Genomic DNA, 22,599 nt, shown 5'->3' with positions numbered 1-22,599 from the left:
CAATTATCACATTAAACAAGAGGAAAACCTTCTAAGCACCAATTCCACCTGTGCTTTTTACAATTTTGTAAACAACAAACTAAAAGACTCAAGGTCCATCCCTCCTTGATAGGACCTGATGGTAAAGACTGCAACGATGACACCATTAAAGCCAACATCTTTAACACATTCTTGGCTCAGTATTTGTAAACAGCAATGGATCATGCCCAGTATTTCCTAGCCGTACCACAGATAACAACAATGATCTAATACATATCGATTTCAGAAGACAATGTTGAAAAATCACTACGCAATCTAAAACCATGTCTATCTATTGGACCGGATGGAATATGTGCCTACTTCTTAAGAAAGCTATCCACTGCCATAGCCAAACCTCTAAGCATAATCTTTGAAAAATCTTTCAGGACCAGCTCCTTGCCTAACCTATGGTCACAAGCCACAGTCATCCCCATCTTCAAAAAGGGAGACCCAAGCCTAGTTGAAAATTACAGGCCAATCTCCTTATGCTGCGTCACCTGTAAAGTCATGGAATCAATTATTAACCAATCCATCATCCTCCACTTAGAGACAAACAACCTACTCTCCAATAAACAATTTGGTTTCAGAAAAAAACTATCCTGTAATCTGCAACTCTTACACTGCAAAACATATGGACGACACAACTCGACCAGGGCAAAGCAATAGACGCAATCTACATAGACTTCTGTAAAGCCTTTGATTCAGTGGTACACGACAAACTACTCCTAAAAATAAAATCCTATGGTATCTCTGGACAACTGAATAACTGGATAGAAGCATTCCTGTCAAACAGACAACAAATGGTCAAAATCGGGAGCGTCCTATCAAATCCAGTACCTGTCAATAGTGGTGTCCCCAGGGCAGTGTTCTAGGACCAACTCTCTTCATACTCTACATAAACGACCTCTGTGATCATATTAAGAGCAATGCGTTCTCTTCGCTGATGATGTAAAGCTGTTCAATACCACAGACAATACTGCTACCCTACAAAAAGATCTTGACTATGTATCTGAATGGTCAAACAAATGGCAACTTCAAATCTCAACAAATAAATGCTCTGTCTTACATATTGGCAAAAAAATCAGAAAATAAAATACAAGCTGAATAGTCAAGATCTTGTTGATGACCCAAGCTCTGTAAAGGACCTTGGAATACTCACCTCTAATGATCTAAGTGCTAGAGCCCACTGCAAATACATAGCCAAAAAGGCATTAAGAGTTGTTAACCTAATCCTACGTAGCTTTTTCTCTGGTAATATCACACTACTAACCAGAGCATACAAAACATTTGCTAGACCAATACTCGAATACAGTTCATCAGTCTGGAACCCTCATTACGTATCTGATATTAGCACAATTGAGAAAGTCCAGAAATATTTCACAAGAAGAGTTCTCCACTCTTCTACTCGTTGTAGAATACCTTATGCCACCAGACTTGAAATTCTAGAACTAGAAAACCTTGAATTACGCTGTCTTCGGTCTGACTTAAGCATGGTATATAAAATCATACATTGCAATGTCCTACCTGTCAATGAATACTTCAGCTTCAACCATAACAACACAAGAGCACACAATAGATACAAACTCAAAGTAAACCGCACCAAACTTGATTGCAGGAAATACGACTTCAGCAATAGAGTGGTCAATGTCTGGAATACTCTACCCGACTCTGTAGTCTCTTCCCCAAACCCCAAAAACTTTAACCTTAGACTGTCTACTATTGACCTCACCCCTTTCCTAAGAGGTCTGTAGGGGGCCTGCATAAGCGCACCAACGTGCCTACCGTCCCTGTCCTATTGTTTCTCTTATTCTTTTATTTTTCTTATATGTACCTATTTCATGTATTCACAACTATGTATACACTTATACTTATTATCTTGTAAACAATTGGCAAATCAAATAAATAAATAAATAAAATAAATAAACTAATTAAAACCCAACTTAGAAATATGCAAACATCAGTTCCAAAGGTGCTTTTCCAAAAGGTAATTGGACTTTCTTGGTTTTTTTCCCCTTCAAAATGTTTCACTCTTCATTCAAGTTCAAGGGGGGGAAAAAGAAAGTCCACTTGCCTTCTGGCAAAGCACTTTTGGGACAACCTTGACCTGGGTGACTGAGAATCTCCATAGACATGCACACATCAGCTAATAATAAAAAGCCTGCCTGAACTTCATTTTGCAAAACTGAAAGAATGGGTGCTAAGTGGGAAGTCCAAATCTCTAAAGTTCAGAACTTGGAATAATGCATGGAAAGGCCTTTCTTATACAACCAATGACAACCTTCCTTTGGTAAGAACTGTTAAGAGATAGAACAGTTTGTTTCAGCAAGTTGAAGATCCCCTTCCCCTTTTCAAACAAGGGCCAGATGTTGGTTTAAGGCAGGGGTGTCCAACCTTGGCAACTTTAAGACTTGTGGACTTCAACCTAGCCAGCAAAGCTGGCTGAGGAATTCTGGGAGTTGAAGTCCACAAGTCTTAAAGTTGCCAAGGTTGGACACCCTGGTTTTAAGGGGTTTCTCCACTGAGCAAGAGGTTCTATTTGATAGAACTCATATGTTCTATGAAATAGGTCTTCATGAAATAGTGTCTTTCTGACTTTAGTGCTTGGACAGATTCCTCTTCAGCAGGATCACACGGAAGAATGCAGTCCTTCTAGTAGATTTGCCCTATTAATTTAGAGAAGTGTTTCCCAATCTGGGAAACTTTGGCTGGGGAATTAAACTTAAAGTTCTCAGAATGTCTAAATCAAAAACACTGGTTTATTAGGCTAATGTTTAAAGCCAACACACCTCAAATTGCACTCCAAATTTTTTTGTAACCAATGCAGTTATTTCAAGATGGGTAAAATATGACCTTGATATATACAGTATAGATACCAGTTTAACTATCACAGTTTGCATCAAGCCTAGATGGTTTGCATTGAGTATAGATGGATCCTTCCTAAAGCGAATTCTACAAAAAGCACATTGCAATAATCTACCCATTACTGGGGGTGGGGGTGGCAAAATTGACAGGTGTCAATTAAGATTTATGAAGTAGTTCTTTGAAACTGTGGACCAATATTCCCCTTTCTGTTCCTAAGGGCAGGAAGGACATAACATCAGTGCTTCTAAAAGCATTCACTATCTTCAGAGCAAAAAATAAAGCTTCTATTTCTTTTAGGCAAAAACATGGATAAAGATTTGTTTCTGACAAATGTATATGATCAATTTTTGTTCGTTTTCTTTTTTGGGTGGGGCTGAAGGGGTTACACATAAATATATGATGGGGTTTCAAAATTCATTCAAAAGGAGCCACCGAGCGTGTCCTATTTTCAGGCAACTTTGGTTTGTTTGGTTTTTTCTTTTAGAAAGTTTGGCAAGGAAGAACATTGTATGATTGACATTTTAATATAAACGGACCAAATTAGCATTCTTTGAGCTATTTATGCAATCTGGAATGCAATTAGCCTTCTGTTTTTGCAGTAGAGAAAGTGGTGCACCAAAGCACAACTTATGCAGAATTGTATATAACAAATCACATGCAGTATAAAAAAGAATTAGTAGAGATGTTCAAATGGATTTCCGAACCTGCTGAACATTTGCACCACTAAAATTATGTTAGAGGTAAATAGAATAGCACCTAGTGCTGTGGTAGCCCATTGGCTGGAATGCATTATTTACAGGCTAATTCTGCTGACTGCCGACTGCCAGCAGTTCGGCAGCTCGAGTCTCACTGGCTCAAGGTTGACTCGGCCTTCCACCCATCTGAGGTCAGTAAAATGAGGACTCAGGTTGTTGGGGACTATGTAAACTTAGAGAGGACTGTAAAGAACTATGAAGCAGTATATAAGTCTAAGTACTATGGCTATCCAGGAGTGAAAGGAGGAAAAAGAGAGATATTTTTGAAGAAGATGTAGTAAAGAAAAGAGATCTGTCTGTTTCTAGGAAGAATAAGAAAAGAAGTCACAACAGCTCAATAATGGCCTCTTTGTTTTTTTTTTTTTTATCTTTCTGAAATATAACTTTCATGAAGAAATCTTCATTTCTGAACTTTAATTTATTCATTTTCAATGAGGAATAGGAGGAAAAGGCACGATGAATGACAAGGTATATAATTTCAAGCATTTTCCCCTTGTTCTTCTTTTTGAGGTTGCTGAAGTGCAGCTAAGATCAGCCAGGTTTCATAGCTTTTTCATTTCCTCTTCCTAGCTTCTCATCGCCTGAAGATTTCATTTGGTGATGCAGGGTATTTTTTTTTTTCTAAATCAGGATAGAATTTTAATTATATTTTGTTTAATCTCACGAGGCTCAGGCTTGAGTTGCTATGAATAAATATGCAGAAAGGCTCATTTATTATTCCATGACTCATGAAATCTTTATCCAAGGGGAACAGAAGGAACATGCATATACTGTGTGTGATACACACACACACACACACAATATCTCAGGATAACCTGAATAGTGTCAGTTTCCTTTATTCTTTTCAAATATAGAATTCACTCGGTACTTATAGAATCATAGATTCACAGATACTATCAAAGTGCTTGAAGTGTCCTCTTCCTTATCTAGACATTTTTGAAGGTTAGGCAACATTTAAAGATACTGATTGAACTAGTTCCTTAGACTTGAATGGTAAAGAAAAACCTAGTCTAGTATCATCAGCATATAGTTCTGATGGCTCCAAAGTTCCAAATGTCCTTCTCCAGTAGTTCCATGTACCTGTGTCATGATTTTGCTGTTGCAACCATTATTGCTTCTCAGCTTGACAATGAACCCAGGAAGAAGGGAAGAGGGAGATGGAATGTAGGCTCCAGACATAAAAAAAAAACAACAACAAACCCCAGGCATTGAGAGCCAAGGACACTTCGGCAGGTGTTTGCCAACCTCAAAAACTTTTTCTCATAACAATATAATGACACTCAATTGGATCATGTGACCTGCACTAATAGCGGGAGGGAGAATTCTATACTTTAATTATGTGGGTATGTGCAGGAAGTAGCTAGATCTGGTTTTGCCCTCATCAATGCCGAAATGATGTACTCAATAATGTTTTGCCTTAAGACATTGGAACGTCTTGACCGTGCCTCTTTTGATTGGGTTTGTCAGTCGGAATTTTGATCAGCATGAGGAACAAGAAGGAAACATGTGCAACACTGCAGATCAACTGTAGGTGTTAAACTGTCCAGCTTCTCCAGCTCTACTTTCTGGACGACTTGACAAAAAGGATAAGAATCACTATAAAATAGTGTCTTGCCAGATGACCCAAAAGTGAAGGTTAGTCCAGCCACTAAAAGATGCTAAGTTCAAGAGATCTTGGATGTCATATCCCCTCTATTGACTTTCTGATAAAAACATTCATGAAGTTAACCAAAGCAGTTGTAAATTGTGCAGCAATTTATCTTAACTGAAATTAAACAAAGGATAGATCTGAAACCTTGAGAAGTACATTCTGTCCTACAGGAATCTGCTGCAAGGTCACACTTCCTATGCCATTTTATAAGAAATGAGATGAGACACAAAACAAAGCAGAAAAATTAGAATTTCTGAAGTGCCTGCAAATGTCTATTTCCTAAGCAATAGCAATAGCACTTATGACTTATATACCACTTCGGACTGCTTTACAGCCCTCTCTAAGCAGCTTACAGAGTCAGCCTATTGCCCCCAACAATCTGGGTCTTCATTTTATCCACCTTGGAAGGATGGAAGGCTGAGTCAACCGTGAGCCTGGTGGGAATGAGTCAACTGCCAAACTGCTGGCAATCAGAAGTCAGCAGAAGTAGCCTGCAGTACTACACTTTAACCACTGCATCATCACAGCACCAATGTATTTTGGAATAAACAACTCATCTAATGAAGTACTGAATATACCAGTTGCCTCATGAATGCAAATTGTGAAAGGAGGGGGAAAGAAGGAATGATGAAAATAGGGGTTTCCATTTTTAAATCACTTTGTTAGTTATCCACCTAACTTTCCTGGGAGCTATATTTTTTAACTTGTCATCCTGAATGGATTTCTTCAAGGGCCAGATAAGCATTGTACTTCTCCACAGGCTGGCCAGTAGGTGGAGATGGGATAGACTCCTCCTGCAGCACTCTGCCGGCCAAAATGGGATGCGGGGGGTGGGGGGGGGCTGCACACACTCTCCATGGCCCATTTTTGGCCTGGATGGCCTCCTACAGCCCCATGCCACACCCCACATCCAGTTTTGGCTGCCAGAGGCACCGCAGGCCAGTCCTTTGCTAATTCCAGGCCAGCCCCAAGGGCCCGATTTAAGCATCCTGCAGGCCACATCTGGCCTGGGGGCCTTGAGTTTGTCATCCCTGATCTAGAAGATAAAACTAAGAACTATAACTGAAGACAGCATGGCTCTGAATGCTGAGGAATATTGCAGGATCCCATTTGGGTTGGTCACCAGGACCAGAGGCTTAGTCTTCTGAGCTTTCGGACTTGTGCTGAAGCCAATCCTCAGGGAATTTCTCTCACACATTCTGCTAGAGAGGAGTTCCCTGAGGAGAGGCTCCAGCACAAGTCTGAAAGCTCAGAAGACTAAACCTCTGGTCCCAGTGGTTGACCCAGATTGGATCCTGCAGTATTATCCTGAGACATGTTTATTTGCCTTCATTCACTTAGGAATATCCCCAGGAGGATTCTCTTAGTTTGATAGTGTGTGCACTTTCCATTGCCATCCAGTTGATCCTTGCGTAAAAAAGGCTGGTGAACAAATTCTTTGTTAGATTCAGCAGAACTGTTATCAACTGCTATTTAATTCTATGCCAACATCTACTTGTTAATTCTCAATGGTTTTCTTTCACCATGAAAAAGGTTTCTGTTTTTCTATCTTATTTTTTTTTTTAGTGCTGTTAAGAACTGGATTCTTTTTTGTGGCATTTTTCAGCTGACTATCATTGGGGCAGGAGAGGATATTTTCTTGTTGTTTTCTGGTGCATATCTTCTCATCATTCAGAAGGCTTCCTGGCTGCTCTCACTCTCTAATCTGAAAAAAAAAAATAAGCAAGATAGGAGGGGTTTGCAGATGATGATGATGTCTTATTTTGGGATTCAATTGAAAGTGAGAAAGCCAGAAAGTCTAACAAATTGTTAGAGAAAATATTGTACGATGAAATATAGGATATTCACACATAAATCTTGTCCACCCTGTAATGAAATACTTAGAATAGAATAAAATAGAATAGAATAATAGAGTTGGAAGGGACCTTGGAGGTCTTCTAGTCCAACTCCCTGCCTAGGCAGGAAATCCTACACCACTTCAGACAAATGGTTATCCAACATATTTTTAAAAACTTCTAGTGTTGGAGCATTCACAGCTTCTGGAGGCAAGTCGTTCCACTGATTAATTGTTCTAACTGTCAGGAAATTTCTCCTTAGTTCTAAGTTGCTTCTCTCCTTGATTAGTTTCCACCCACTGCTTCTTGTCCTGCCCTCAGGTGCCTTAGAATAGCTTGACTCCCTCTTCTTTTGTGGCAGCCCTGATATATTGGAAGACTGCTATCATGTCTCCCCTAGTCCTTTGTTTCATTGAACTAGACATGCCCAGTTCCTGCAACAGTTCTTCATATGTTTTAGCCTCCAGTCCCCTAATCCTCTTTGTTGCTCTTCTCTGCACTCTTTCTTAGAATACCAAACTCTGAGTATGAGAATTTCACAGACAGTCTCTTCACCTTGAAAGCAATTCCAAACTGATTTCTTTCTCATTAAACTGAAAGAGAATTGATAGGAAAAAGGTTGTACATTAATTCTTCAGGGCCTGCTTTCCCCAGTGTATGTTGTAATTAGATTACTTTCTTCTAAACTCACATAGAAAAGAAAAGAGAAGACTATAATCTTATTTTGCAATACCTATGGAAGGTGCTCAGAGGAATTACACATCAGTCGTTCTCGGTAATATTGGTTACATAAAAGTGTAAGAAGGAAGGGGGAAGATGTGAACAAGACTTTTTTTTTAATTAAAAAAAGTGATTAAGTCAAGGATAAGCAATCTGAACCCATAACTAATGGCAAGGAATTATAGAAATAGATAGAGGAGAGGAACAACATGCCTGTCCTGGCTTCTATGATGCTTAAAAACTGGACACTTTTGAGGATACTTAGATAAGGAAGAAGAGTTTGTACTGCTAGGTGGATAGAGAATTCTAAGATTCTTTGGAAACCACAATTTAACATTTCCCAACTGAGCTCTCTTCTGATGTGCAGGAACTGCACCTCCCAGAGCTCCTGGTCACACTAGCTTGGGATTTTACGAATGGTAATCCCAACCCACCTGTATGTATGTGTATGCATGCCAGGCTTGGGAAGACTACTAATCTATAATTCCTTGAAAACTGATGTAGGTGTGATGATCCAGGGCATGGCATGAAGGCAACACAGCCAGAGAACTGGTATGAGGATCCTTTATTTGCTCCAACTTTGCCCCAACATGTCATTTATTCTCCAGCCTGGAGAAAAGCTCTCCCACGAATCTGCAGCAGCCTCTGGCTACAGATACTCCAGTCCAAATGCTGTAAGCAGAATGATTGCAATCAATCATTCCAGCAGGGCAAGATAATGAGTCCAAGAAAATTCCAGCAAGGCAAGATAAGCACACAGAAGCACAGCAGTATTTCAAACAGTCAGGAGGAATGCCAGGAATTCAGGCCACAAATCTCAACACTATTCAGCATTTGTTCCTGACAAACACCCTTCCCAACTCCCTCTCCTTTAACCTCCATCCTCAGGTGTGCCTTGTGAAGAGAATCGGGGCCCTTTCCTCCCTCATAAGCCACGCAATCCATGTTGCTCTCTTCTGCTTTCTTCCGTGTACACCCTAAGATTAGAAGGAGATGGGCCTTGGTCTTCATCTAAATCTCCTTCTCCCTTATTCTACCTCTCCCTTGCTCTGCCCAGCTTGACTTTGCCCTTCCCCAGTTTCCTCTAGAGTCAACGGAGCCACTCTTCTGCTCTCTGTCAGCTGTTTGTCTTCCCCCTCAGATTCAGACTCCGATGGGGGCATGACAGTAAGCTTTTAGCCATAGTCAACCAGTCCTGCCAGGACCAAGCTTTTCTTTTATAGAAGAACAAATTTGCTTCATCAGAATAAAATGTTCTATGACGTGATTCAACCATATTCCATAGGCAGCAGGAGTCCAAGCCACAAGGAAGCAAAAATGGAATGCATTAAGCATCAATAGGTATCAGAGAAAGGTAAAATAAAATGATGAGTCATTTTTCATTGTTTCAGGGTAGGGAATAATTTGGAGAAATCTGGTGAGAGTTGGAAAAGCCATTACCTGATGTTATAGTTAAAAGATCTTAATCATTGCTTGTACAATATGAGTAGGCTACTTGTAGTGTGAATATATGGTTGGATATAGAGTTAGATAGATATAAATACATATATTACACCATAGTAATCGGAAGCAATTTTCTTGTTTCTTTCAAAATAAAAATAATACATCTGAAACTACAGAGATTGAAAAAAATAAATTCACTGATATTTCAGGAGTACACCTTGGAAAAAATATTCCTTATGCTTCTGATTACCTGATTCTGATTCATGTAGTTTAAATGCTGCTCTATCTTCTTCTTTTTTTCCCCTTTAAAAAAAAATATTGCCTTGTTTTGTCCAGCCATTTCCTCAAGACCTCTCAGATGGTTGTCGTAGCTGTATTTCACAGGAGCCTACAGAGTTTCAAAAAGGTACTTTGATTCATCCCAGCTTTGATCAAAGTTCCCCTTCAAAAGGAAGCAGAAAAAATCTACACAGTAGAGCAGAGTAGCCCTCTTACTGAACAGAAGATATGGATCAGGCTGGACCCATCCTCTTGAAGCAAAGTGCTATGTTAAAGAAGAGAGTTTTGTCTACACCAAAGGATGTGCTCCATGCAAGTTGACCGGAGATCATTCACACAATCTTACTCTGATTCAGCCACACAGTTTCCTTTCCTCAGCTTTCAGATAGCCTCTTTACCAATGATTTGCCATTTATCCACATAATATCTTCATCTTAGGGCCGGCCTGAAGCAAAGTCATTTGGAAGAAAATTAAGGTTTTCTTGTGGAACACAGAACAAACTTCCTCTATATAACTTTGTGATTTCCAAGGAGTTGGATCCTCCAATACAGTAGGCCAATGACCTGTAGGGCTCTAATTGGCTTGCTGGAGGAGCATCCTCTTCCATCCAACCATGTGGCTCTGTAGCTCTGGGACCATTTTTTTTAAAACTGCTGAGGATAACACAGGTTCAACCAAATTTGCTATTGGTAGTCTTGGCTGTTTCAATTGCTATTAGGGGAGAGAGGAGCAGAAAGGGAAACCCTACCCTGTTTCTGCTGCCTGTTTTTCTCTCTCTTCCCTGCCTCTGCATGGATCTCTTGCTCCCTCCCATCAGGACAATAGCAGGTTCAGACTTATATACCGCTTCAGAGTGCTTTACAGCACTCTCTACTGTAAGTGGTTCACAGAGTCAGCATATTGCCCCCAACAATTTACATCGGAAGGATGGAAGGATGAGTCAACTGTGAGCCAATGAGGATTGAATAACTGGCAGTGAGCTGAATTAATCTGCCATACTAATTTCTAATCACTGCACCACCCTTACCTCTGTTTTCAGATTGTTCTCATGATGTAGTCAGTATACAACATGACTTTAAAGGACAGAGGAAGATAGGTTACCAAGATACCAATGGAAGAGTCAATCTCAAGAAAGACTTGAAAGATTAAGTTACTATAGCTGTTTTAATAAAACTATCTTTAGGTCTGCACAGTATCTATGTCAACCCTGAAGCTGACCTGACTAGAGCTATTTTGGAGCTTCAGTGTTGCCACACTGGAGCTGAGGGATAGGGAGGTGGGAATAGAGATAGCTGGGGTTTTGTAGCCAAAACAAAATACTTTCTCCTGGGAACCAAGGACATTCTCACATCTGGTCAGAGAGGAGAGAGAGGAGGAGTGACATTACCGGGCAACCAGACGGTACCTTGATTGGACCATGTGACTGACTGTTTGGGGAAGGGGAAAAAGTTTACTTTTAATTAGGTGAAAACCACAGGAACCTCCAGAGTCAGTTTCCACCAGAGCTGTGCCAATATGATATATCCAATAAAGCTATTCTTTGAGGAATCTACTTGCCTCAGAGGTTTACTTGCTATGGGTGTATTGGAATCCTGACAATCTATTTCCTAGTCTGATCTATGTTATAGGACTGACATCAATCTTTTCAAATGTACTTCCCTTCTTTCGTCTTTTATCTTTATCTGAATTGCGTTGGTAATGGTCCTTTCCTCTGTCCTTCAAGGCTACATCCAGTAATGGGATTCAAATATTTTTACTACCGGTTCTGTGGGCGTGGCTTGGTGGGCATAGCAGGGAAAGGATACTGAAAAATCTACATTCCCTCCCCACCCCTGGGGGAAGGTTACCACCGGTTCTCCGAACTACTCAAAATTTCCGCTACCAGTTCTCCAGAACTGGTCAGAACCTGCTGAATATCACCTCTGGTACATAGTTGCTACATATGGGGCAGCAGCAGCAATTGCACTGTCCAAATGCAGGTAAAGGAAGAGATCACCATAATGAAAGGTAGCTAAGACTCGATAGTATGGGGTTGGGGGAGAAAGACAACAGGGAAGGGGAACAGTCAACCTCTGTTTCCCATTCCCAATAATAACACCATAAATGGTTCCCTCACTCTTATAAGACAGGACTTTGTTGGCCTAATTTTTGAGATGTGGCAAAGATAATTTGTTAGGCAGCAATTTTTAACTGTCCTCTCCTTTGGAGGGCAGGATAAAAGTCCATCCCTGCCAATGTGGGGAAGATCTTTATATTGAAAACAAGTGAACAAACAAGATGGTGGGATGGGAATTGGCCAAAATTATGATAGTAGCTTCCATGCACTATTAGGGATTTAAATCTGCTTCTCTGTTGACTGCATCCACCAAACTATCCATCACATCATACAACCTGACAATTCCACTCCTCTCTCTATCTCTCCAAGTCTCAATGTTATCAACCTGATCTACTACAAACTTCAAAGTCTGGATGTTAACAATCAAACAGGGGGAAATGGATGGCAACTATTCTATCTAAATCATGTTATTGATGCTGAGCCTCACACTGAAATAATTCAAAACTCTCCATTTGAGTTCTCTCTTGCAAAAGCTCCTAAGCAAGCAACCCACTTCCCAGTTGATGGGAGTAGCAGGGCAGAAAGAGCAAAACAAGACTCGAAGGTATGAAATAATCATAGCTGGATAGAAGAACATACAGCTGCAGAAAACTACATTGCCATTAAGTGCTTAAAGTGCCTCACTGCAGAGTCATCATGCAGGGTGTTTTTGCTTTTGTGCCAAGTGGGGTGGAGGGGATGAACAAACATATTTAGCACAATCACACAGTCTAAAAAAATTGTGGGGGTGGGGTGGGGTGGGGGGAACACTGCCTCAAACAATACCCAGAGGGAAGAGAAATCATGTCCTGGTCACATATTCAAATCTCAACAAATAAATGCTCTGTCCTACATATTGGCAAAAAAAAAATCAGAAAATAAAATACAGGCTGAATAGTCAAGACCTTGTTGATGATCCAAATTCTGTAAAGGATCTTGGAGTACTCATCTCTAATGATCTAAGTGCTAGAGCCCACTGTAACTACATAGCCAAAAAGGCATTAAGAGTTGTTAATCTAATCTTACGTAGCTTTTTCTCTGGTAATATTACACTACTAACTAGAGCATACAAAACATTTGCTAGACCAATACTTGAATACAGCTCATCAGTCTGGAACCCACATTACGTATCTGATGAGAAAGTCCAGAAATATTTCACAAGAAGAGTTCTCCACTCCTCTACTCATTGTAGAATACCTTATGCCACCAGACTTGAAATTCTATACCTCGACAACCTAGAACTACGCCGCCTTCAGTCCGATCTAAGTATAGTATATAAAATCATACATTGCAATGTCCTACCTGTCAATGAATACTTCAGCTTTAACCATAACAATACAAGATCAAACAATAGATACAAACTCAAGGTTATTTGCACCAAACTTGATTGCAGGAAATATGACTTCAGTAACAAAGTGGTCAATGTTTGGAATACTCTACCTGATTCTGTGGCTTCTTCCCCAAACCCCAAAAACTTTAACCTTAGACTGTCTACTATTGACCTCACCCCTTTCCTAAGAGGTCTGTTGTGGGCGTGCATAAGCGCACCAACGTGCCTACCGTCCCTGTCCTATTGTTTCTTTTCTTGTTTATTTTTCTTATATGTATCCATGTATTCATAACTATGTTTTTTACTTATATCTATTATCTTGTATGCAATTGACATAAATAAATAAATAAATAAATAAATAAATAAATAAATAAATAAATAAATAAATAACTTTGGAAAAGAGGAATCTTCCACAGATCACTTTGGAATCTTCAAATAGTCTTATGAAATTTGCAGGCAAGCAACCCCAACTTCAGACTTGTAGGATAGCAAACCATGGATGCTTTAAAGCCGGTTTTCTTAAGCTGCCTTCACGCAAGAAGAGAAAAGGTGTCTGGAGGACAAACTTGCAGCATTCTCTTGGTCTTAGATGAGAAAGCTGCAATTCACCCTCATATCAGTGCAACAGTGACAACTGAACCCGGTTGCTTATTATGATAAATGGAGTATGAAGATTCCATAAAGGGAAGGCTTAAATTAAAATATCATCCAGAATGTGTTGGCCATGGGGAGGCGACATAATAGACACATATACTCTTCATGTAAAAAAAAAAAAAAATCAACTTCAATCTTCATCATCTTCTAGTAGTTTTATTAAAACATTGGCCTAAAATCTTAGAAGGTTACTGCCACATATGGCCCAAATGGTCTTGGGGTATATTATTGACCAATTCAATTTACAACCCTACCTTTCCATTAAAAAGAGCAAAAAGAATATTATGATTCTAAAATTAATACTAAAGATAATTAATAATTAAAAGTCTAGCAAAAGAGTTGCATTTTTGCAGAAGGGATGCCTTCCATTATATAGAATTTTGTTATAGGCGTATTTCGGAGAAGACTCCCCTGCAGGTTTTAACATACTGACAAATTCAAATAGGAAAGAAGGTCCCTTAGATGGTCAGCTCAAGCCATTTATGAATTTAAATTGTGCCTGTGAAGTAATTCACAACAATTATAGATCTTTCATACAGGCATGACATCATCCCTCTACTCCCATTAGCTACCAGTCTATCTGGGGTAGTCTCAGGTGAATCACATTTGAACAATCTGGATATGATCTAATTAAAATGTAGACCTGTATGGCAGCTTCTTGCATTACTAAACACAACTCTCTATGGATAACCCGTTTCTATAAGTAAGCAGAAATCAATAATATCTCTTGCATACGTAGACATTTTTAAAAACAAAGAAAAAAAAACCTTCAAAACATAACAGCATATTTGTTCTCGTGACTATGTTCCAGTAAAAAAAAAAAAAAAAGTGGACGGATTTATTACATGATGGTAAGAGAATAAAAGACCTTTATAGCAAAACCCAGTCCAATTGTGGTACAGCTGCTTAATCTGATGATAAATAACTATACTTGTAGAAAACTCTTACCTCGGACAATGATGTTGGTGGACTTCTTTGCTGGATTCCCCACGTTGTTGTTGGCAATGCAGCTATAGGTGCCAGCATCATCAGAATTAATAGCAGGGATGGTCAACGTCCCACCTTTCAGTATTATCTTCTCAGGTAAGGTACCCACAGATCTTACCCAGGTTAGGGTTGGGAGTGGCTCACCACCTGTTGTGACACAAACCAAAGTGATGGCTTCTCCAGGGTTCACCACAATGGGATCATCCACCAATAGTTTGATTGAAGGAGAGGCTGTAAACAGATCACAATGATAAATCAGTCCTGGTACACCATAATAGTAAAGATACATACATATACATATACATATACATATACACATACACACACACACACACACACACACACATATATATATTCGTAGATTTTCACGAGTACAGGTATGTAGGTCTAGGTGAGTTCGGGTCTTTTCCCAGGTAAGATTAAGAGTATCTTGGTGATGTTTCAGTGAGGTCCCACTCGCCATCCTCAGGCTGGTGCTTTCGGCTTTGTGATAGTGCAAGCAGTGTATGATCGGAGCTGCTGTCTCTCTATAAATACGGGGGAGGGGCTGGTGTGCTAGGCTGGTTGGCTGCGCTGCTGCCTCTTGATTGGTTGATGGAGTTGATGTTGGTATAATGGGCTGTGTGATGGCCTTGTGAGTTTTGTTGTGGAGATATCCTGGATCTTGTGCTGCAATCTCCTGGGTCGTTTGTTTTGTAGTGATCTTTTTTTCATTAGAAAACCCATCCTATAAATGAAGGACAACCACTGTCCAGAAACCAGACCATGGCTGCTTCACCAGTTGTCACAACCCCCAACCCCAAATCCAAACAAGCTGACACATGCCAAGAACACAGACCCAGACCACAAACTCGAAGCCAGACCAAAACCCAGAATGCTACATCACAGCCACCCGCTCAGGATATCACATCAGAAAACTCAGGAAATTACACCACAAGAACTCAAGAAGTTGCAACACAGCAAACGACCCAGGAAATCACAGCACAAGACCAAGGATACCACAGCAATAAAACTCACAAGATCACCACACAACAAATAACCCAAGCCGTTACAACACGGGAGGCTAATGGAAAAGAGATCAAAACACAAATGACCCAGGAGATTAAAGCACAAGATCCAGGATATCTCCACAACAAAACTCACAAGGCCATCACACAGCCCATTATACCAACATCAACTCCATCAACCAATCAAGAGGCAGCAGCACAGCCAACCAGCCTAGCACACCAGCCCCCCGTATTTATAGAGAGACGGCAGCTCCGATCACACACTGCTTGTACTGGCACGAAGCTGAAAGCACCAGCCTGAGGATGGCGAGTGGAACCTCGCCGAAACGTCGTCAAGATACTCTTAATCTTACACGGGAAAAGACCCGAACACACTTAGACCTACATATGTATATATACATATACATATACATATACATATACATGTGTGTGTGTGTGTGTGTGTGTGTATGTTCTTAAGTTTTTGTGGGTATTTATATGTATGGTATACAGCTTTGTTTGGGTATTTTCCCACATCATTATAGTTGTGCTTTTAAAGTTGTAGCGATGTTTCAGCAGAATCTCATCTGCCATCATCAGGCTTGTGTATTGTGTTCATCTGTGAGTCAGGCCTTCACAACCGTTTCTGTTTTAAATTTGGGGCTAGCCTACTGCTGTGCCAGAATGGTTTTTTCTTCATCCTGATTGGTTGGGAGTCTTGGTCTGTGTTTATTGGTCTTGGAGTTTGCTGTGTTCTGCTTGATTGGTGTTTCTAATATCTTCTGTCTGTTTTGTGGCTTTTTTTTGTCTTGATTGGCAGGCAACATTGTGTTTCCTGTATTGGAGGCTTTTAATGCAGCTTGGCTCTGAGTAAACGGACGGCTATCATTTATTAGGAAGCTAGGTTTCATCTGGGTGCCTGGTTGGGGTGTGTTTGAGCTGGAGGTATCAGGGGGAGTCTGTTTGTGCCCAGGTGTTTGCCTGGCTTGTGGTGTGGAGATTTTTTTGTTTGAGAGTGCAGGCTTCCAGATAATTGAGATAATAAGCCATCCGTTTACTCGGAGCCAAGCCGCATTAAAAGCCTCCAATACAGGAAACACAATGTTGCCTACCAATCAAGACAAAAAAAAGCCACAAAACAGACAGAAGATATTAGAAACACCAATCAAGCAGAACACAGCAAACTCCAAGACCAATAAACACAGACCAAGACTCCCAACCAATCAGGATGAAGAAAAAATACCATTCTAACATAATAGTAGGCTAGCACCAAATTTAAAACAGAAATGGCTGTGAAAGCCTGACTCACAGACGAACACTATACAGAGCCTGATGATGGCAGATGAAATTCTGCCGAAACATTGCTACAACTTTAAAAGCACAACTATAATGACGTGGGAAAATACCCGAACAAAACTGAATACCATAAATATATAGATAGATATAGATAGATATAGATATAGATATAGATATAGATATAGATGATATAGATATAGATATAGATATAGATATAGATATAGATATAGATATAGATATAGATATAGATATAGGTATAGGTATAGGTATAGGTATAGGTATAGATAGATATGTGTATATCTGTATCTGTATCTGTATCTATATCTATATCTATATCTATATCTATATCTATATCTATATCATCTATATCTATATCTATCTATATCTATATCTATATCTATATCTATATCTATCTATATCTATATCTATATCTATATCTATATCTATATCTATATCTATATCTATATCTATATCATCTATATCTATATCTATCTATCTATCTATCTATCTATCTATCTATCTATCTATCTATCTATCTATCTATAGATAGATAGATATCTTTGGTTATCGTAAGATTGGAAGTATCTAGGCAACGTTTCGATGAAGTCTCATTCATCATCTTCAGGCTTCTGTCTTCAACTCTGTGCTTCTCAGAGTATAGCTTGCTTCTATATATATATATATATATATATATATATATATATATATATATATATATATATATAGATCTTTGGTTATTCGGGTTTTCTCCGCGTAAGATTGGAAGTATCTAGGCAACGTTTCGATGAAGTCTCATTCATCATCTTCAGGCTTCTGTCTTCAACTCTGTGCTTCTCAGAGTGATGTGAGCTTGCAACTGCTTCTTCCTTTTAACTGCTAGTGGGGTGTGACTTGATTGGGTGGGGGCTTGGCTGTGTTTTGATTGGGTGGGGGTGTGTTCTCATTGGTTGGGGGTTTGGCTGTGTTCTGATTGGTTGGAGGTTGGCCATGTTCTGATTGGCTGGAGGTGTGTTCTGTTCAGGTGGGGGCTTGGTTGTGCTCAGGTTGGTCTTAGTTACTGGGGGATTTGAGCTGGTGAGCTGTGATCTTGCTGTTTGGCTTCGAGTTCGTGGTCGTGCTGCATCTTCATGGTGGGGGTCAGTTCGCTTCATGTATGGCTCAGAGGGGTTTGAAGTGGGTAGTGATGCAGCTGCAGTGCGGCTTCTGGTCTGTGGTCGTGTCTCATCTTCTGTGTGGGTGTGAGTCTGCTTTTTACGTGGAAGTGTGGTGGTGGCATCTTGTGTGGCCCTCGTGGGTGTGGGTCTGGTGTCATTCATCATGTTAGGTACTCGTCTGTTCATGAGGGCGGGTTTCCAAATGGCTGGTAAGCGGGAGGTGTCATCTCTTTTATTCATGCTGTGTGGGCGTTTTTCTATCTCTATGGCTTCTCTGATTATTCTGTTGTTGAAGTGTTCGGTTTTGGCGAACCAAGGTCCTTTCAAAAGGATTCAACTTTGCTGTCGCTCCCAAACACATCCCCACAGAAACCATCATATGCGGAGTTGAAACCAGCCTGACCAAAACCAACCCTGATGATGCTAATAGAATCAGACTCGAAATCACCAACATCCTCTGCACTAGCAAACCACCCAAAAGCAACTTATCCAAAGAAGAACAAACTGCACTACGTAATCTGAAAGAAGACACCAGCATAATAATCCTACCAGCAGACAAGGGCAACGCGACAGTGGTTATGAACACATCTGACTACCAAACCAAGTTAACCAACCTACTCCTAGACCCCACATACAAACCCCTAAAGACAGACCCCACCACCTACCTAGAAAAAACCACCAGATCCAAAATAAAAGCCTCCCCCATCAGTGAAGAAATCCATCAAAGAATCATACCCAGAGAGAAATCATCCAGATGCCCTAAGCTTTATGGTCTCCCCAAGATACACAAAGAAGGAACTCCACTTAGACCAATAGTCAGCTCCATAGGCTCACCTCTACAAAACCTAGCCAAATTTCTCGCCAAACAACTACAGCCCTATGCAGAATCCATCAACTCACATGTAAGAAACTCATTCCAGTTCATCGAGATCATAAAGAAACAAAACTTACAACCCAGCGACCTACTAGTGAGCTTGATGTCATATCCCTCTTCACCCAAGTGCCAATAAAAGAAGCCTTGACAGCCATCCAAAACAAATACAACCCCCCAGCACATCCTAGATCTGACCAACCACTGTCTATCCAATACATACTTCACCTACAACGGACAAAAATACAAACAAATAGAAGGAGCACCCATGGGATCACCCCTCTCACCTGTCATCGCAAACCTCTACATGGAACACTTTGAAACACAAGCTCTAGAAAAATATGATCACAAACCCAAACTCTGGCTCAGATACGTAGATGACACCTTCATAATCTGGCCACATGGGAAAGAAAAACTGAACAACTTCCTCACACACCTCAATAGCCTACACCCCAAAATACAATTCACCATGGAAACAGAAGCTAACAATCAACTTCCCTTCCTAGATGTCTTGGTATACAAAAAACCCAATGGCTCCCTAGGACACACCATCTACCAGAAGAAAACACATACAAACCGCTATCTACATGCACTCTCACACCACCACCCAGCACAGATCAATTCTGTAGCTGAGACACTCATCTCCAGAACAAAATGCTTAGCTGATGAACAACACCTAAAAACCGAACTAAACACTCTCACCAACGTACTCACAGCCAATGGATTCCAAAGAAAGAAGATTACCCACCTAATCCAAAAAGAAACCCCAACCAAAATCCAAGACAGAGAACAAGAGAACGGCAAAGCCCTCCTCCCATATATAAAAGGCACTACAGACAAAATCAGCAAGATCCTCCAAAAAAACACAACATTAAAACAGCATTCTGCACAAACAGAAAAATATCCACCATCCTAAGAAACCCTAAAGACAAAATCGAGTTAGAAAACCAAGGAGTATACGAAATCCCTTGCACTGCCTGCCCCGCCACATACATTGGACAAACTAACAGAAGAATAAGTGCATGCGTTGAAGAACATAAGAACTCAATCAAAAAAGAAGAACCGACCTCTTCCCTGGTCCAACACCTCAAAGCCACAGGACATGAGATTGACTTTAAAAATACCAGAACTATCGCCAAAACCGAACACTTCAACAACAGAATAATCAGAGAAGCCATAGAGATAGAAAAACGCCCACACAGCATGAATAAAAGAGATGACACCTCCGCTTACCAGCCATTTGGAAACCCGCCCTCATGAACAGACGAGTACCTAACATGATGAATGACACCAGACCCACACCCACGAGGGCCACACAAGATGCCACCACCACACTTCCACGTAAAAAGCAGACTCACACCCACACAGAAGATGAGACACGACCACAGACCAGAAGCCGCACTGCAGCTGTATCACTACCCACTTCAAACCCCTCTGAGCCATACATGAAGCGAACTGACCCCCACCATGAAGATGCAGCACGACCACGAACTCGAAGCCAAACAGCAAGATCACAGCTCACCAGCTCAAATCCCCCAGTAACTAAGACCAACCTGAGCACAACCAAGCCCCCACCTGAACAGAACACACCTCTGTCCTGTCCTCTGCATCAACTGACAAGGAGCATTTGTCCTTTCCTACATGACAAACCTTCAGGCTTTTGAGAGTGATATTGTATTCCCTTTCTTTTACAGCTCCTGGCTCAGCTTCTAGTCCCTTCACATTTTCCTCATAAGATTTATTTTGTTACACTGCCTTTATTTTCTTTCCCTGAACTCATTCTGCTGTTCCTACTAAGGCTGTGCAGTTGTAATATTTGATGGTGATTCAACAAAAGCATTCGATTGAAAGCAGTCCAGCAAAGGCAGTCTAGGGGAAATGGGTGGTTTAGAAATATGAAATAGAAATAAATAAAATTAATAAAAATGCAACACTCTGCCTCTATTTCTAAAAGCAAAGCAAAGCAGCTGTACTGTTCTCTTTTAAGTGTTCCTGAGGACTCCATCTGTTTCTATAGCCAGAAGAAGCATCCAAGTGACACAGTGTTCCTTGTTAAGGCAAACTGCATCTTGCAGAAACAAATCCAACCTCCTTCTCACAGGCCTAATTCCTACATCTTTCTACTTGCTTACTTACTTAATAGAATTATAAGATCATGGAGTTGAGCACTGAAGTCTAATCACAGATGTCTACATCCAGTTAGGATTGATGGCACACATACAGTGATATCATGATGCAAATTACATAGAGTATTACAGGCAAACTCTGCCCACAGCCTGGAGTTCGATCCTGACAGGGCTCAAGTTGATTCAGCCTTCCATCCTTCTTAGGTCAGTAAAATGAGCAGCCAGATTGTTGGAGGCAATACGCAAATAATGCTTACATTGTAAACCGCCCAGAGAGTGCTGTAAAGCACTATGAGGAGGAATACGGTGTAAACCTGAATGCTATTGCTATACAGAATCCTTATGTAGTATGTATGCAATGTAGTCATGTGGTAGGTAAAATAATGTAGTATGTATGTATGTAATGTAGTAATAGTAGGGCTGTGTTACTCTTATCCTTCTCGTCTTGCCTATTATCTTCTACTATTGCTATCATATGATTATATTACTTTGTTGTTTGTATGTACACTGAGAGCTTATGCACTGGAGACAAATTCCTTGTGTGTCCACCCACAGTGGAGCAATAAAGAATATTCTATTCTAATGTCCAGCTCAAATAGGGAATAGGCATTCAATACATCATGATATGGGACTGCCCTTCCATGAGAGTATCTGCCTATTCTACCAGATCTGATAGGGTAGGGAAAGCCTGCTCTAAGTTCCTTCTCTATAATTTTGCCACCTAGTGGAATCTTGGAAGCATGCCTTCTCTGAGGCTGCTCATACCTTATGGAAAACTTTCCCCTCAGTGAGTTGGCAGATCCTCACCTTCTTATCCTTCCAGAAAGTCATCAAGATCTGGCTTTCTACCCGAGCTCTGAGACAGAATGAGAATATCTGGAGCTGGCTGTGGGGCATCCCAAAAGGACCACTAAGGAGCTGGATTTTTATTCTTATGGTTTATTATTTTATAGTTATTGGGTTGTTTTGTTGTAAGCTGCCCAGAATTGGGTTTAAGATGGGTGGCCATATAAATCATTTAAATAAACAAATAACAGTGATATGGTTTGCATTTTGTAACTTACACAAATTGCTTCCCCCTGGAGATACTCATGGTAACTCTTGAACACTACAGGAATTCAAATCCCAAACCATCATGGAGAAATATCTTTCCAGCTTCTGTTCCAACACAGCCCAGCAAAGAGATGCCTATAACCAGCTATTTAAAGCATTTATTAAACTCTTGGAATGAATCACACAGATCAATAATATGCCCTTCTTTGCCCTCAGACTTAAAGGCCAAAAGGATGGAGCCTTACAGCAGTGATTTTTACGTGACACACACCAAACCTTAAACTAGTTGATCACATTTCTATGAAACTATAGTTCAATGTCATGCAACCCCGCCAATGAGGCTACCTGAGTAACCCATGGTTAGATTAACCACGGGCAAGTAGTTGGAATGCAGTGGGGGGAAAAATGGGATCAAGAAGGAAGAAGAAAACAAAAGGTCAGAGAAGTTGCAGTTCTTGAAATGACTAGCTGGGGCAAAAATCT

General features: G+C 40.4%; 1 protein-coding gene across 3 annotated transcripts in view; it reads right to left on the bottom strand.

Moving 5' to 3' along the window:
• Window positions 1-22,599, bottom strand: part of MDGA2 (MAM domain containing glycosylphosphatidylinositol anchor 2) — a 584,772-nt gene that overhangs the window by 234,612 nt on the left and 327,561 nt on the right. For all 3 annotated transcript variants that reach the window (XM_087952463.1, XM_087952462.1, XM_087952461.1), the window contains exon 6: window positions 14,592-14,861. In XM_087952463.1, coding sequence (XP_087808589.1) covers window positions 14,592-14,861 — 270 coding nt within the window. The remainder of the gene's footprint in view (window positions 1-14,591; window positions 14,862-22,599) is intronic.

Source organism: Notechis scutatus, chromosome 1, assembly GCF_049901735.1.
Source record: "Notechis scutatus isolate UNSWTSFEM ecotype Mainland chromosome 1, rNotScu1.2, whole genome shotgun sequence".
Taxonomy (NCBI): Eukaryota; Metazoa; Chordata; class Lepidosauria; order Squamata; family Elapidae; genus Notechis; species Notechis scutatus.
The sequence above is the reverse complement of the archived record's forward strand: the minus strand, read 5'-3'. Positions and strand labels throughout refer to the sequence as shown.